Source organism: Phascolarctos cinereus, unplaced genomic scaffold (genome assembly GCF_003287225.1).
Source record: "Phascolarctos cinereus isolate Bilbo 61053 unplaced genomic scaffold, phaCin_HiC Scaffold_3;HRSCAF=262, whole genome shotgun sequence".
In the NCBI taxonomy this organism is placed as follows: domain Eukaryota; kingdom Metazoa; phylum Chordata; class Mammalia; order Diprotodontia; family Phascolarctidae; genus Phascolarctos; species Phascolarctos cinereus.
In genome coordinates, this window is record NW_027555736.1 from 109,553,914 (window position 1) to 109,569,950 (window position 16,037).

The 16,037-nt window shown below is 43.0% G+C and overlaps 1 protein-coding gene across 1 annotated transcript; it reads right to left on the reverse strand.

Moving 5' to 3' along the window:
- Positions 1–8,916: 8,916 nt before the first annotated feature.
- SFXN3 (sideroflexin 3) lies at positions 8,917–13,938 on the reverse strand. Its single transcript, XM_020963134.1, is given in 11 exon segments — positions 8,917–9,013; positions 9,197–9,244; positions 9,389–9,438; positions 10,193–10,242; positions 10,649–10,776; positions 11,137–11,222; positions 11,395–11,470; positions 12,305–12,403; positions 12,959–12,991; positions 12,993–13,127; positions 13,778–13,938. Coding segments are annotated over 11 exon segments (963 nt in total).
- Between the last annotated feature and the right edge of the window lie 2,099 nt (positions 13,939–16,037).

Here is a 16,037-nt window from a genome sequence, read left to right on the forward strand (position 1 = left end):
AGAGTTCTTAGGTCTTTCAAAATAATTTGTCTTTATAATGCTGCTGTTGTTGCTATGTAATTTTTTCTCTCCTAGTTCTGATCACTTCACTCTGCATCAGTTCATATAAGTCTTGTCAGGTTTCTCTGAAACTTCCCCCTTCATTACTTCTTACAGCAAAATAGTATTCCACTACATTTACATACAATAATTGGTTCAGCCATTCCCCAGTTGATGGGCACCCCTTTAGTTTTCAATCCTTTGCCACCACAAAAAATGCTACTATTAATATTCTTGTTTATATATTTCTGCTTCTTTTTACTTTGATCTCTTTGGATTATACTTCTAGTGGTTGTATTGCTAAGTCAAAGGGTATGATAGACTGTTAAGTAACTTTTTGGACGTAGTTCCAAATTGCCTTTCAGAATAGCTGCACCAATTCATAACTTCACCAACAATGAACATAAATGTACCCATTTTCCCATAGTCCCTCCAACATTTGTCATTTTCCCTTTTTTTGGTCAACTTTACCAATCTGATAGCTATGAGGTTTCCAAGCTATCAATAGTCACATAAAAATATTCCAAATCACTAATAGAGAAGTGCAAATTAAAGCTCGGAGTTGTTATTCACATCTTCTGACTATCAATGGGGAATAGTTCTTATTCTTATAAATTTGAACACTTTTTCCACATATCTTGTAAATAAAATTGTTATCAGAGATAAGTGCTAGAAAGATTTTTCCCCAGTTGCCTGCTTACCTCTTAATTTTAGTTGCATTGGTTTTGTTTGTGCAAAACATTTTTTAAATTTTACATACTCGAACGTGTCCAATTTATCTCCTGTGATCTTTTCTATTCTTTTTTTGGCCATCAACTCCTCCCCTATTTATAGATCTAAAAGAAAATTTCTTCCTTGCTTCTCTAATTTGTTTACAATGTCATCCTTTTTGTCTAAGTCATGTACTCATTTGAAACTTATCTTGGTCTATAACATGAGGTATTGGTCTTTACCTAGTTTCTGCCAGATTGCTTTCCAGTTTTCCCAGCAGCATTTGTCAAATAGTAATTTCTTACCCCAGTAGCTAAGGTCCTTGGGTTTATCAAATACTAGGTTACTGTGCACATTTCCTTCTGTATACTGTATATCTAACCTGTTCTATTGATCAGTTCTCTGTTTTGTAATCAGCACCAAACCATTTTGATTATTGTAGGATTTTTTCCCCATTATTTCCCTTAAAATTCTTGGCATTTTATTTATCTAGATAAACCATATTATTATTTTTTTAGCTCTATAAAGTAATCCCTTAAAAGTTTGATTGATATGCATAAAACATGTATGTTAATTTAGGTAGTATTGTCATCCTTATTATATTGGCTCAGCCTACCCATGAGCAGTGAATACTTCTTCAATTATTTAGGTCTGTATTTGTGTAAAGAATGGTTTGTATTTGCATTCATATAGTTCCTGTGGTCTTGACAGGTAGAATTCCAAGTATTTTGTGTATTATGTAATTATTCCAAATGGAATTTCTCTTTCCATTTCTTCCTGCTGGGATTTATTGTTAATACACAGAAATGTTAATTATTTGTGTGGATGTATTTAATATTCAGTAAATTTAATGCGGTGAGTGTTTCAGTTAATTTTAAGACAACTCTCTAGGGATCTCTAAGTAAACGATAATATTATTTGCAAAAAAAATTTCCTCTTTGCCCATCCTTATTCCCTCTATTTCTTTTTCTTCTCATTGCTATAGCTAACACAATTGCTATAACTATTAAATAGTAGTGATAATAATGGACATCCTTGCTTTATCCCTGATCTTACTGGAAAGCCCTTTAGTTCTTCCTCACTACATATAATGTTGCTCTTGAACTTAGATAAAGATAATTATAATAATAATAGCTACCATTTACATAGCACTTATGTGTCATAAGCTATGCTAAGCACTTATTTTTAATAATATTTTATTTTTTCCCAATTACATGTAAAAACAATTTTAACTTTCATTTTTAAAAATTTTGAGTTCTAAATTCTCTGAGACAGTAAGAAATCTGATATAGATTATACAGTGCAATCATGTAAAACCTTTCATATTAGTCATTTTGTGGAAAAAAACTTGAATAAAAAAGGGGGGAAATAATACACTTCTATTTGCATTCAGAATCCATCAGTTCTTTCTTTGGAGGTGAGTAGCATTTTTTATCATGAGTCCTTTGGTATTGTCTTGGATCATCATTTTGTGGAGAATAGCTAAGTCAATATTCCTTGTACAATATTGCTGTTGCTGTGTACAATATTCTCCTGGTTCTGCTCACTTCACTCTACATCAGTTTGTGTAAGTCTTTCTAGGTTTTTTAAAATCATCTTGCTCATCATTTCTTATGTGTGCTAAACATTTATTATCTCATTTGAATCTCACAACAACCTTGGGAGGTAGATGTGATTATTATCTACATTTTACAAATGAGGAAACTGAGGTTAATTGACTTGCCCAGAGTCACACAATTAGTGTCAGTGGTCAAATTTGAACTTAGGTCTTCCTGATTCCAGGTCCAGCATTCCAGGCCTGCTGTGCCACCTTACTGCCTCAAATACTTATAGACACTAGTGTTTTTATTTGAACAGGAATGAATGTAACTTGTCAAAAGTTTTTCCTACATCTATTGATGTGATTTTTGTTGTTCTTGTTATTAATATGGTCTGTTATGTTAATAGTTTTCCTAATACTGAACCGACTCTGATTTCCTGGAAGCTGATAGTTTTTTACAGAAACCTTTTAGTCCAGGAGTTCTTGAGTTGGGGTCTATGAACTTGTTTTTTAAAAAAATGTTTTGATAAAAATATTTATAGTAGCTCTTTCTGTGGCGGCAAAGAATTGGAAATTGAGGGGATGTCCATCAATTGGGGAATAGCTGAATAAGTTGTGGTATATGAATGTAATGGAATACTATTGTGCTATAAGAAATGATGAGCAAGTGGGCTTCAGAAAAATCTGAAAGTGATGCTGAGTGAAGTGAGCAGAACCAGGAGAACATTGTACACAGTAACAGCCATGTTGTGTGATGACTGACTTTGATAGACTTAGTGCTTCTTAGCAATGCAAGGATCTAAGACGTCTCCAAAATGCTACCCACATCCAGAGAAAGAACTATGGAGTTTGAATACAGATTGAAGCACACTATTTGCTCTTTTTTTTCTTCTGTTTTGTTTTATTTCTTCTTTTTTGTGGTTCCTCCTATTGGTTCTAATTCTTCTTAACAACAAGACTAATGTGAAAATATGTTTAATAGGAATGTATAGGTAGAGCCTATTTCAGATTGCATCTTGGGGAGGGAGGTGGGAAGGGAGGGGGAGAGAATTTAAAACTCAAAAGCTTATGGAAGTGATTGTTGAAAACTAAAAATAAATAAATTAATAGGAAAAATTTAAATATTTTGATAGCTATATTTCAATAAAAATTAATTTTCTTTGTAATCCTATGTATTTCATTTTATGTATTTAAAAACACTATCCTAAAGAATCCATAGATGCCTCCAGACTTCAGAAGGGTCCAAGATGGAAAAAAGTGACAATAACAAGTCAAACACTAGCCAATTAGAAAGTTTTCTAATCACTGACAGGCATCTGGTGTTCCTTCCACACATTCCTTCCAATCACCAGATAACAAAGTAAGGGCTTCCTTTTCACTTTTCCCAAGCAGAGGAAAGAAAAGGAATTTGAGAGTAAATTACTTAAACCTTCTAAATTTCAATCTTCTCATCTGCAAAATGACTATAAGAATACTCATACTATATACCTCACACAATCAATATTTAACCACAGAATCTTAGATTTAGAGCTGGTAGAGACTTTAGATTATAGTGAGGATCAAATGAGATAATATTATATTACCTTTGTAAACCTTGAAACTTATAAAAGTGAGTTATTACTATGCATGTAAGCTATTACTATGCATAGAAATACAACCAGGAATAGCCATATGATGGTGTCATTATTTTTAAATATCCCAAATTTATAAAAAACAAACTCGCCTTTTGCAACTCTCCTGCTCTCCAAAGCTCTCACAGGTTTCCCATTGCTTACAGAATAAAGTTAAAATTCCTTAACTTGGCATTCAAGGCTCTGAAGAATCTTTATTGTAAGGAAATGAAAGACTGAATTTAGGAGATGACTGTGGAGTGGAAGGAATGCTGAAAGAATGTCAAGATAATGTGAGATGTCATAGTGATAGAACAGATTAGAGTTGGGACTGATTGGATATTAGGGTCAGAGTGAAGGAAATGAAAAGGTTAACTCTGAGGATGTGAACCTGGATCTCAGGAAGGAAGGTAACATACTTGTCAGAAATAGAGTAGTAGTGGGCAGGGGAGGAAGGTGCAAAGAAGGGGAGAGAATGAGTTTTGCCTTTTATGTGATGAATTTGGAATAGCAATGGGACATCCAGAAGGAGCTGTCCAGCAGGCAATTGATCATACAGAACTAGAATTTAGGAGAAACATTAAGGTTGGATATGCAGATATGAAGGTCAGTAACAATGATAATGCATGAAAACTGATGACATGACAAAGAGAGAATGCAGGGGGAAAGATAAAAAGGTTTAGTACAGAGCCCTGGGATGCGTCCACACCTGGGAGGCAGGACATGGATGATAATTCAGCAAAGGAGACTGAAAACGTCAGACAGGTAGGAGAATTCATTTAAAGTCAGGTGTGTATTCATAGGGAGTAAAGTACCTGGGGTGAGAGAAACATTAGTTTGAGTGGGGACGTATGACAGAATCACCTCTCGTTCTTAGGTTTCACTGACCTTTGATTATCCTATCAAGGCACCAGTAGGCTCCATTGGAGCAGTCCTAGCAGATTTTGTCTTTGGCTCTCAGTGTTCACTACTTTCTGAACTTCACCTATCACTCAACCCAACTTGCAGCATCGATTAGTCTCCTAGATCTTGCATTCATGAACTGCCATGTTTCACTGAAATCAGACATTTGTTGTCTGAACCCTATTAACTTTTTCTTTCTCTGATGTTACTGACATGTCTGAATGCCTAGTCCTAAAAACTACCTTCCTTTTCCCCTTGACCTTATACCTTTATATGCCCTAGGCCAGAGGTATAAAACATATTGCCCTACCCACATCACTGCTGAATCCTGCCTGAGCCAGATTAAAATGTAATTGGGAAATGTTTAATACAATAAATAAAAATACAGTAAAGCAAAGATAATTTTATATTTTGAAACTAATTTAATATGCACCTGCAGGGTGTTTTTTAGTTTATAGACCCCTTTTTTTTCTATTTGAAGTCTGACACCATTACTCTCACCCATAAGAGTAGATTTTCAAGAGTTAATTTACACTAGGTGGCGCAGTGGATAGAGCACTGGCCCTGGAGTCAGGAGGACCTGAGTTCAAATTCAGCCTCAGACACATAACACTCACTAGCTGTGTGACTCTGGGCAAGTCACTTAACTCCAATTGCCTCATATAAAAAAAGGAGTTAATTTACAAAGGAAAGAGGATATAAATTTTTTTTAAAAAACTACATAGATATAAGGTAATTTGAAGTAGATATAATAGAAAGGTCCTCAGTCCCAAACTAAATGACAGCTAAGTTTTCTTGTCTCATCTTTAACTAAAGGCCCCCAGGACCAGCATGGCCCATGGAGTAGAGAGCAGATATTAGAACTGGAAGAGAGCTCAGAAATCATCTATTTCAACCCCCTTATTTTATAGATTTTCTCAGAGCCTAGATACCCATGCAACAGGATCCAGCTTCCTCTTTGTCCCAGGCAAGAATAGCATCTTCCATTCTGAAATGCCCATCTGGGTGCTGGCTCAAGTTCATTCCTTCCATTCAACAATCCAGGTCCCTGTAGGCCAATCAGGAAACTTCTTGAGTGAGCAGCAGGTTCCTGGCTTTCTAGCCATATTATTATATAATTGCTGAGCTAATGAATTTCTCCTCTTTCTACTTAAAGTAGTGAGATAGTAAAAACTCTCATAAGATCTTTTTTTTTTAATCAGCTAAAAAAATCGAAATGTTTGAAACCAACACACCGGTCACCTTCAAAGTTCAGGAAAAAAAATGCCCTTTCACTCACAGGCTAGCCATATAAATTTAATAGACTTCTTTTTATGAACATTTACTGTATGTACAGATGGAGGGAAGGAGTTTAATAAGTCTCCATGGTATATGCACTTGTTTAGGTATCTAAGGAGTATGGGGAGACGGTTGAGGGAAGAATTCAGGTAGGAAGTGAGCAAGGAATCACAGTGGCCATTGAGCAGTAAGATAGAGCTGAGGGAGGCATCATTGATCCCTCTGCCTGGTGCCATGGGATCCTAATCTCTCCTCCTTCAAAGTCATTAATAGCTGTCTCCTGAGCAGTGAGGGACATAGCCCTAGCTAGACTTTGACATGGGTGAGTGGAAAGGGACTCCCCAAAACAATTTAGTGACTGCCTTGTTAAATTTAACATATACTTTTTAAAAATGTAACAAGATTATTTTATAGACAATCTTTTGATCTTTATGTTTTGGAATGTTTGGGATTTTTTTGTGATTACATTCTTAATTTACTAAAATAAAAATAAAAGAAGAGACTCAAAAAGCAAAGGAAGGGAAAGGATGGACAGCTCAGCCTAAATGGGGTGGGGAAAGGGTGCTGTGAAAGAGAGAGTGAGACAACTTCCAGAGAGACCAACCAGGGAAGCAGGGATTCTTAACCTGCTTCTATGAATCGAATTATTCTATCTCAGGGCTCCCTCTGCTGGAGACTGTGAATTATGAAAATAGGTTGAGGGTTTTACAGACAAGAGGTACCACATCCTGTCTTCCCTACATTCTGCCCCAGACTCCAAGGAAATGGAGGCTTTCCTATAATCTCAGAGCTGGAATGAACCTCTGAGGATTTCAAATAGAGCCTGCCGCCACCCTCACCACCACATCCCTCATCCCCTGCTGAAAGACTTCAAGCTGAGCAACTCACCACCTCACAAAGAACAGGCAGCCTGTTCTTGGCTAGCTGTGACTCGGACTGAGTCAAAACTTGCCTCCCTCTCCCACTAAGGCCAAGAGGAAATAAATAAAGTCCTTCCAAGTAGGAAAAAGAGGGATCCAGCAGGCAGGGTGTCATGTTGGGCCTCCATACCTTCTGGAGAGAAGTCTAGGAGTCCATGTGAATGGGTGTCCATTATGCAAAAAACTATTTGTGTCTCTGATTTTGTCTGTCACCCAGATGTGTCTGGGCTACTTGGGAACTGCCTGAAAGCTTCAGACAACCTTCAGATATGAGGACAGCAATCATCCCTCCCTATCTTCTCTTCTCCAGGTTAACTATCCCCACTTTTTTCAACTGACCTCCATAAGACATGGTATCTAATGCTCTCACCTCTTCTGGATGAACTCCTATTTCAGTGTCCTTCTTAAAATGTGATGCCCAGAACTGAACATAATTCATTATATATGGTCTGACCAGGATGGAATAACGCAGCACTATAAAAGGTCTCATTTTGGAAGACAGGCCTTTACGATTCATACTTCAAATGATGACCACAAGACTGGAAAGTATCAAGTTTATTTGGGTGCGAACATTTGCAACAAGGGAATCATTGCTGGTAGTTGTTGGGAGAAGGGGAAAGGGAGGCAGAAAAGCAGGATGCTAAGTGAGAAAGGCTTTCAGTGGACGGGGTAGCCCTGAGGTTCCTCTTCCCTACCACACACCAGTCTAATCATGAGAATAAGTGTCTTGTGTTATCTGAGGTGAATGATGGAAAGCGCGCTCTCTCTCGCTCTCTCTCTCTCTCTCTCTCTTCTCTCTCTCTCTCTCTCTCTCTCTCTCTCTCACACACACACACACACACACACACACACAACTTCTACCATTCATTGCCCATCACTACTAACTGCCTAGAGACCAAGGCCAGGCTGAGGTTGGAGGAGGTATCAAATTATGGGCTGGAAGAGGCTTTTAATTAATTTGAAACCCAATATTGGAAGAAATGCCCATTCATGAGGTGGGCTCCTAGGATGCAGGACTCTGATACCAACAGAATCCCACATGAGGACACACAGACTCATACAGTTAGACCCTCACAGACATTCATATACAGTCATGCCCTTAGCACAAACTTATGTTATACAATCAGAGACACAAACACAATCGTTTAACTGTGGATACACATTTACAAGTGACCCCTTGAGCTCTGTTCTCCCCAGGACAGGGTATATGAACCCATTCCTTCTGGATCTCACAAAGGATTAGGTGAGTTCTTAAGCTGGAGAGGACCTGGTCCTGGGATCACCAACTGCCTCTGAATCTCCACAGATTTTGGACATCCTGCAGCTGCTCTGCCTCATTCTGGACAAAGACTCTCCCCAGACAATCAGGGGAACACAAACACACGTACACACACTTCGTTCTAATGGGGAAGGAACGGGTGGGGTGGCCAAATGAAAATCTCTGCTGGACCCCTCCCCTTGCCTAAATCTTGAGTTTAGAGAAAACCCAAGGATGCTGGACCTAGGTAAACAACTTCTAGCCCATAATGCCACCACACACACACACACACACACACACACACACACACACACACACACACACCATCTAGGAGCAGAAAAGTTTCGTTAAAGTTGACACTGGCCACTCTGAGGGATTGGGTCCCTCAGTAATAGCCTGATAGATACCTCTTCCACCCCTACCCTTAATAACTGTGTCTGTCCTGATCTTGAGGACTTGATGGGAGGAGTGGGAAAGCTCATTATCGGGTTCTAGGGGATACTAGAGGTGCATCCCCTGGGAGCAGGGTAGAGCAGAGAGCAGCAGGGAACAGTAAGGAGGGCAGCAGAGATTCCACAACTGATGTGCAACAGTATCAGCGTCAGGAAGCTAGGAGTGGAGTGGTAGTGGAGAATAGTGGGATGGACCCCACTCCCCTCAGAGTCCCTTGTTGAAGTACACAGCCTCAGTGTTTGGGTTCTGCTCCTTAATTTGAGCTCTGAGCTCAGGCTCCAGCCAGTTCACTGAAATGGAGCTGTAGAATGATGGGCCAAGCTGCCAGATTGATGGCAAGAGTGCTCCTGCCTTCTCCCAGGGTGCCCACTCATTTGCATCCTGAAGTGTAGGCAGCCTTCAATATTCCCCTCCACAGCCCACACCTCTGCCATGACTCGAGGGAAAAGGATCACCAGTCCAGACCCCTCCGCGGGACACTTACTTCCTCTGGGGGAAAAGTGCACAGCACAGCAGAGTAGAAAACAACAGACTGGAGGAGGGAGGTGAGAAGGGAGTCTGAGTGTAGTCACAAGTTCCCTTCCACCCATATTCAGAGCCTGAGGAGGCTTCAGACCTCCCCTTCCCAGATTCCCTTATGCCTTCCCTCAGTCATAGCCCTAGCTCCAACACTTACCAAAAGCCAGCCAGCCCCACTTGCATGGGGCCCAAGAGCCATGGCCTTCGCTGTGGAAAGTGAATGGGGAGACTGAGCATGAGAAAGGAGAGAAGAAAATCATTCCCTTTCCCACAAGAACAGCTACCAACCCATCCAGGCCCAAACCTGTGAGCACAGGCCCAAGGCCATCCTTTCTGACATACTCCCAAACAAAACCATACTGGGCTGCTGCTCAAGATCTCCTCCCTGCCCCAAGCACGGCCGGCCTATGTCCACTTTCCCAAAGCACTCTGGGTCGTCCTGCAAAGATAGAGCTTACCCATTCCAACCCACTCAGTCTCTGGGGTCAAGCTGTAGTCCTCAGTTTATATGGGGGAGGGGGAAGGCCTGGGGGAATGGACTGTTTGTGCTGCTCCTACCACATCATTCAGCATGTGTAATAATATGATAATGTGGATAAGTCTGGTTTTGTAGCAGCATGTACTGTGTGCCTGTCACTGTAATGATATGACTGCTTGTATGTGGTCTTCCCCACACCCCTCCTTGGCTTCCTCCAGCATAGGCCCTTTGTGTCTTTAGTTCCACCCTGCCTCCCCCACAGGATCCCCACCCACAATCCAGAGTGAGCAGGGGATCCAAATGGTGGAGACTAAGGTTGGGCTAGGAACCTGGGGTCTGACAAGGAACTGAGCTCTTCCTCTCCCGGGAAGATTTCTTTACCCAGCCCCCTGCGATCACTGGTCACCCAGCCAAATTCAAGTCCTTTCTTTATCCTTATGATGGCACTCATAGTAATGAGGAAGCAGGATGGGGCGGACATACCTTCAAGAAGTCTTTTCTCTCCAATACATTCACAATTAGAGAGGTTATAGCTAGAGGAAGAGATCATAATAATGGCTAGCATTTGTAAAGAACTTTACCTATGTCATCTCACTGATACTCACCACAGCCCTGTGGGATAGGCACTATTATTATCCCTATTTTACAGATGACAAAACTGAGGCTAAAAGAGGTTAAGTGGTCAAGGTCACATAGCTAGTAAATGTCTAAGACAAGGCAGGATTTGAACTCCTGTCTTTCTTCCTCCAAGCTCTATCCACTTCACCACCTAGCTTCCTGGAATCCACAGAACGAAAACAGGCCAGGTATTGCCTGGGAAAAGAGAATAGCTCCAAGAGTCCAGCCATGCCTCAGAATCCTCAGTGCCTTCTCCACGGCCACCCCTCCCCCCTCCTACCTTCCCCACCCCATTTCATTTCATTCCAGCCCAATGCTCACTCATAGCAGGCATGATCATGCAGATCTGGGATATCACCACCTGGAAGATGCCCAGCTGAGCCGCCTTTGAAGAATAGCTCAACCTGTGGCCCAAATCATCAGTTACAGGGATTCCCACCAGCATCTCCCTGATTCCAAGGCATGGAGGTAGAGGGGAAAAGGCAGTATCAGACTCCAAGTCCTGGGTCCTCACATACGCATTTAGACCATTAGATTCCCCTGCCCCAAATCCCACCCCCAGATTCCCTCAGATAGTCCTGACCCAGCTTTGTCTCCATCCCTCAAGCCATGTTTGTGTGGTGTCGAGGTTGACTGCTGACCCATTCCCAGAACCCTCCAGGAACTGACAGGGCACATGGCCAGGCTGACCAGAGGGGTCTAAAAGCCCATCCCCAGGGCTCCCTCCCAGGAAGAAAAGTGACTTCTCTTCTGTTTTGTGAGGTAAGACACACACAGGTGTCTCTAGGCCCACCCCTTGCCCTGCTCACCTCTGCCTCATCAGTGGGATGTTGATGCAATTGGCAGCATCCACAGCTGTGAATGGGATGAAGCGGCTAACCAGGCTAGGCAGATGCTAAAGAAGGGGACACTGGTCAGATGGAATGAGTCATGGAGTACAGAATGCCTGTGGTAGGGGATGGGAACCATGGGGGAGGACTGATGTGGGGGAGAGCTTTGGGGGTGCCTCTGACAAGGAGGCCCTGGAGGATAAGAGGGGCTGGAGTACATCAGGATGTGGGGCTTACTTGGGTGAGGGATTTGAGTCCCAGAGCAGTGAGTACGGCCCCCGTGGTAGCGCTCATATAAGCTGTTGCCAGCTGCCTGTGGACAGAGGGGCTAGGTAATGAGAACGAATAGATGAAAAAGCATTTATTAAGTATTCACTATGTTCCAGGCACTGTACTAATTACTGGGGCTACAAAGCACAAGCGAGCAAGCTGGTCCTTGTTCTCAAGGAGTTTACATTGTAACAGAGAGAAATAGCACATATAGTGGAATGCTGGCCTGGGAGAAGAGTTTTGGTTTGGGGAGCCAGGACAGTGAATCAATCCAGTAGAGCAATCAGTCAACACATCCTTTCCGGAAGCAATGGTAATATTGATCTGATTACTGTGCCTGCAGCAGGGTACAAGCCCTCCAGCAGAGCAGATGTGGAGATGCCCAGGGTGGACAGCTGGATGGGATATGAAGTATGACCTGGTCTGGGGCCAGTCAGGTCCAGTGGGAGAGGGAAAGTAGCAGAGACCTTCCACAGCTCATGACCTGGTCCAGGGTACAGTCGGGGCCCAAGTATACCTTACACCAGGGGAAGGAGCTTATGCCTTTGTCTGAAGGCACAGAGACAAAGTCTCCCAATACTGACTCCTAAGCCCTGCAAACAGCCTCCAAAGGTCACCTCAAGTAGATGAGGCAGCCAATGCTGGGATACAGGGGAACTGCTCACAGGGCCAGACCCCAGGATTTTGCTATAAGCCCCATGAGAAAGAGGCCAGTAAAGGTGGGAGCCTATCTTGTCATCTATAGCCAGGAAAATGGAAGCTCTTTAAGGGCTGGACTGTTTCCATTTTTGTCTCTGTATCCCATGAAGCATGTAGCACAGCATCACATAGTAAGTGCTTAAGAAATATTAGATGGAATTGAAGGACTGTTTCTTACCTCTCAGTAACTTTCACATCCCCACTTCTATTGGAGAAATTGACAACAGCATTGAAGGACTGGTTCACCCACTGCCAGAATACCACAGTTGAAATGTTCCTGAGGGGATGGGTAGGTTTATCCCTGTACTCTAAGACCCTAATATCCTAATGACTATTCCTGACCCTTTCATGTAGAGACCTCAATAGTTATCCTCAAAGCCCCTCATACTATACCAAACAGACTCCTCTTCCACGGTAATCCCCAAACTGTCCATTCAGAGACCCTGACGGTTATCTTTACTTTCCGTCTCTGCCCAGAATTCCCAATGATTATCCCCAAGCTTTCCATATAGTCTCTGGCGTTATTCCTGACCTCCCCTATTACACACACATACACAAGTATCTAGGGTGGGTGGATACATAGGCCATAGTTCTTCATATGTAGAGAGGCATGAGAAATGGCAGCATTAAGAGGCCAAAGAAACCACCAATGAAGAACCCAGTTCTTCCCTACTACTAGGCCACGATTAGATCTAAGTATCCCAAACCCATCTCTCTTCTAGACTGGTACCTAGAGTGTATAGATCTGAGGCTGGAGGAATGTGAATCATGCCATGTTAGCCTACGGGGGCCCAGTGTTTGGGGTGCCCTTTTAAGGGGCTGGGGCACCTACCTGTAGAAGGTGAGCATGCAGACACTGATAATCATTCATGGGCACTTGGGCTGACATTCGTCCAATGAGATAGAGCTTCTCCCCAGTGTCAGGGTGGAAGGCTGAGTCATATTTATACTTGGCCTTCCATAGATCATTTTCAGTCAGCCCAGGGATCATGATCCCTGCCCTATTTGGGAAGGATAAAGTCTTGCTATCCTGGGAAGGCAGCTATTCACCCCAGGAATGCCCAAGTCCTCTCATCCCATAAGCCCACACCTGCTTGGGTACAAAGACTTAAGTACAACTGAATCTTGGACCCAGGGAAGCATCTTACAGGGATCCAGGAGTATGGGCCTCAAGTCTTAGAGTGCAGGGGCCTACTGTTTCCCCACCCTTGAGCCAAACTCCTCTCAGTGACCCCCAATTCATCACTACAGCTCCAGGGTCCCCAGGCTCCATCTGAAGAGCCCAGTGCCCATAGTAAGTATAACAGGCTGAAGGGGCCTACACTGGGAATGGTCCAGGGGCCAAGGCTAGGGCCAGGAGCTATTTCAAAGATGTTAGTTTTTGTGAAGGTGGTATAGTTAGCTGCTGTCCATGTTTACCTCTAGAAATAAGTGCCCATCATTTCCTCCAAGGAGAGGGCATGATAGGAAGAAGGGTCTCTTTCATCCCTATCCCTGATACTTAAAATTCTACCCCAAGAACATTTGGGTTAGGGATTGTAGTTCTCTAGAATGCTTGAGAGACCTAACAATGAGGTCAGAAGTAGAGTGGTCACTTGCAGTTCTTTTTGGGACTGGGGAGGACAGGAAGGAAGGGCAAGGAGGGTGTCACCTGTAGTTCTCCACAATGGTTCGGGCATTATGCAGCTTATCCTCAGATAGTAGAAGATTCAAGGGGTTGGTGACAGTGAAGAAATGCTTAGTTCGGCCCACAAAGGTGGCCTGGTCCCATCGAGGGTCATGGATGTTGATGTCTAGAGGCAACTCACCCATCTGCTACAGAGGGAAGGGAGGGCAGGAAGATCACAGACTATACTATCCCCAAACTCCCACACTGTATTCAGTCCTTTTTTCTGGGCCCCAAACTGTTAAGGCATGAACTCTTTATGGGGAATTGTTGTTTGTCCATTTTCAAAGAGGAACAATGATATCATGGGGTGTTTGCATTGGATTTAAGTGAGGCAGAGTTGCACAAAGTCATCAGACTCACTCTCTCTTCCTGAATCATCAAAGCCCAGTGGCAAGACAAAAGTCAAAATGACTGGGGATGGTTCAGAATGCAGTGGCCACCCTTGGAGTCTTTGATGCCTGATCAAGCTCTAAGCACTCCACAATGCCAGCTTCAGCCACTTTCATGGCCCTTGGAACAAACTTATTATCTGCTCATTCCGCTGGGAGAAGTCTTCATATGCTTGAGGTAGAGACCCCATTAACTCACCGATGGGTTTGAGGCCCATCAGTTACCCTCAATCTGGTTGAGCCAGTCTGCCAAGATGGTTTACCAAGGTGTGGCCACTCCGCCTGCAACAGCTTCTGGAAGCCACAGGTGAGAGTTGGATGAAGGTGAACTCCAAAGGTGGATGAGCAGCCCTGAAAAGGGCCATCACACCAGAGATGCTAATCCTCCTTAAACACCTCAAGAAGGAACAGACAATCTTGGTCCAAGACCACATCACTTGCATTGGGATGCTTCCTCTAAGGAGTCTGTGTGTGTGTGTGCGTGTGGGTGTGTGTGTGTGTGGGTGGTGGGGGAAGTCAGATGTCATTGTCTCAGTATGAGGATCCTATCTCTGTCTCCATCCTATGGAAGAGGTCAGCCTAAGACTCTCCTAAAACCACAAGCTTGATTCTTCTCCAATCTTGAGGCTTCTCCAAGAAATAGCAAAAAACACCAATGGGTTCAGGTGAGGTGAGTGAGGAGACCTTCCCTTAGTAAGCTAGAGTTTGGGGAGTAGGGAAGATCAACAGAACTAGGCTGAAATGATCTGAGTCCTGAGGCCTTTTTGTACATAAGCATGAACTTGTGTGTACATATGAGTTCCTACATAGTTGGAGAATATGTGTTTGTGTGTGTACATGTGCATATATGTACACCGCTATCCCCAGGTATCATGGTAAGCAATGGCAGTGCAAACAGTAGATTGCCTGGCCAGGAGCCTTCATTACGTAACCGGTGAGGATGTGTGCCCCAGCCCTGGCTCCTTTAAGGGACTGAGTTTGAAGACTTGCCCCTTCTCTCTACTACAGAACCTATTCTAACCAATACCATGAACCATCTGAGAAAATATCTCCCCTCTGGTCCCTAGCAGGTGGGAGCTATTGCTGATACTTAGCCCTTCCTCCCAACACTTCTCTCCTATCTGCCATCACTGGACCAACACTGGTGGGATTCCAGCCCAGGCCCCTCTTGGGGACTGGATTTAGAGGCTTCCTTTCACTTCCTTCTATATGTGGAGATGCTGGGTCTTCTAGTTAAGAACTGGGTTCATGGCCATTTTTGAAAAGCACTAATAAAAAAAAACCATTAAAAAACCCGATTTTATCATAAAAAGAACTGGTTTTGAATCCTACTTCTGATGCCACTAATGTGACCTTGCTCCTCAGTTTCCTCATTTGTAAAACGAGGGAGTTGGATTAGATAGCCTTTGAGGTTCCTCGCTACTCTAGATCTATGAACCTGTGATCTTACTTGGGTCTGTTTCAGTGAATCATTTAAGAAAAGCATCACATCACACCCCTTTGACACCATTAAGCATCCAGACACCAGACCTTGATGCCAGGACCCTCTCAGGAACCAAGATCTCAGATATCAGTACCATCTAGAAGCCAAATACAGAATTAGAGTGCAAAGTATCCTCTGGCTATGCAACATCTCTACCATTTTAAAATTCAGCCCAACCATTTCCTTCTTGGTGGGTGGAGAAAGAACTGATTGGACCCTAGAGGATGGAAGCCTCAAACAACTGGTACTTCCCCTATTCTAGAGCTGGCAAATTTTTATTTCCTTCTCTCTTAATCCCTTTGATTGTAAGATCTCTTCTCTCCTATTTGCTTCCCTGTCTCTCTCAGCAGAGGACCTCATCCTCTATGTT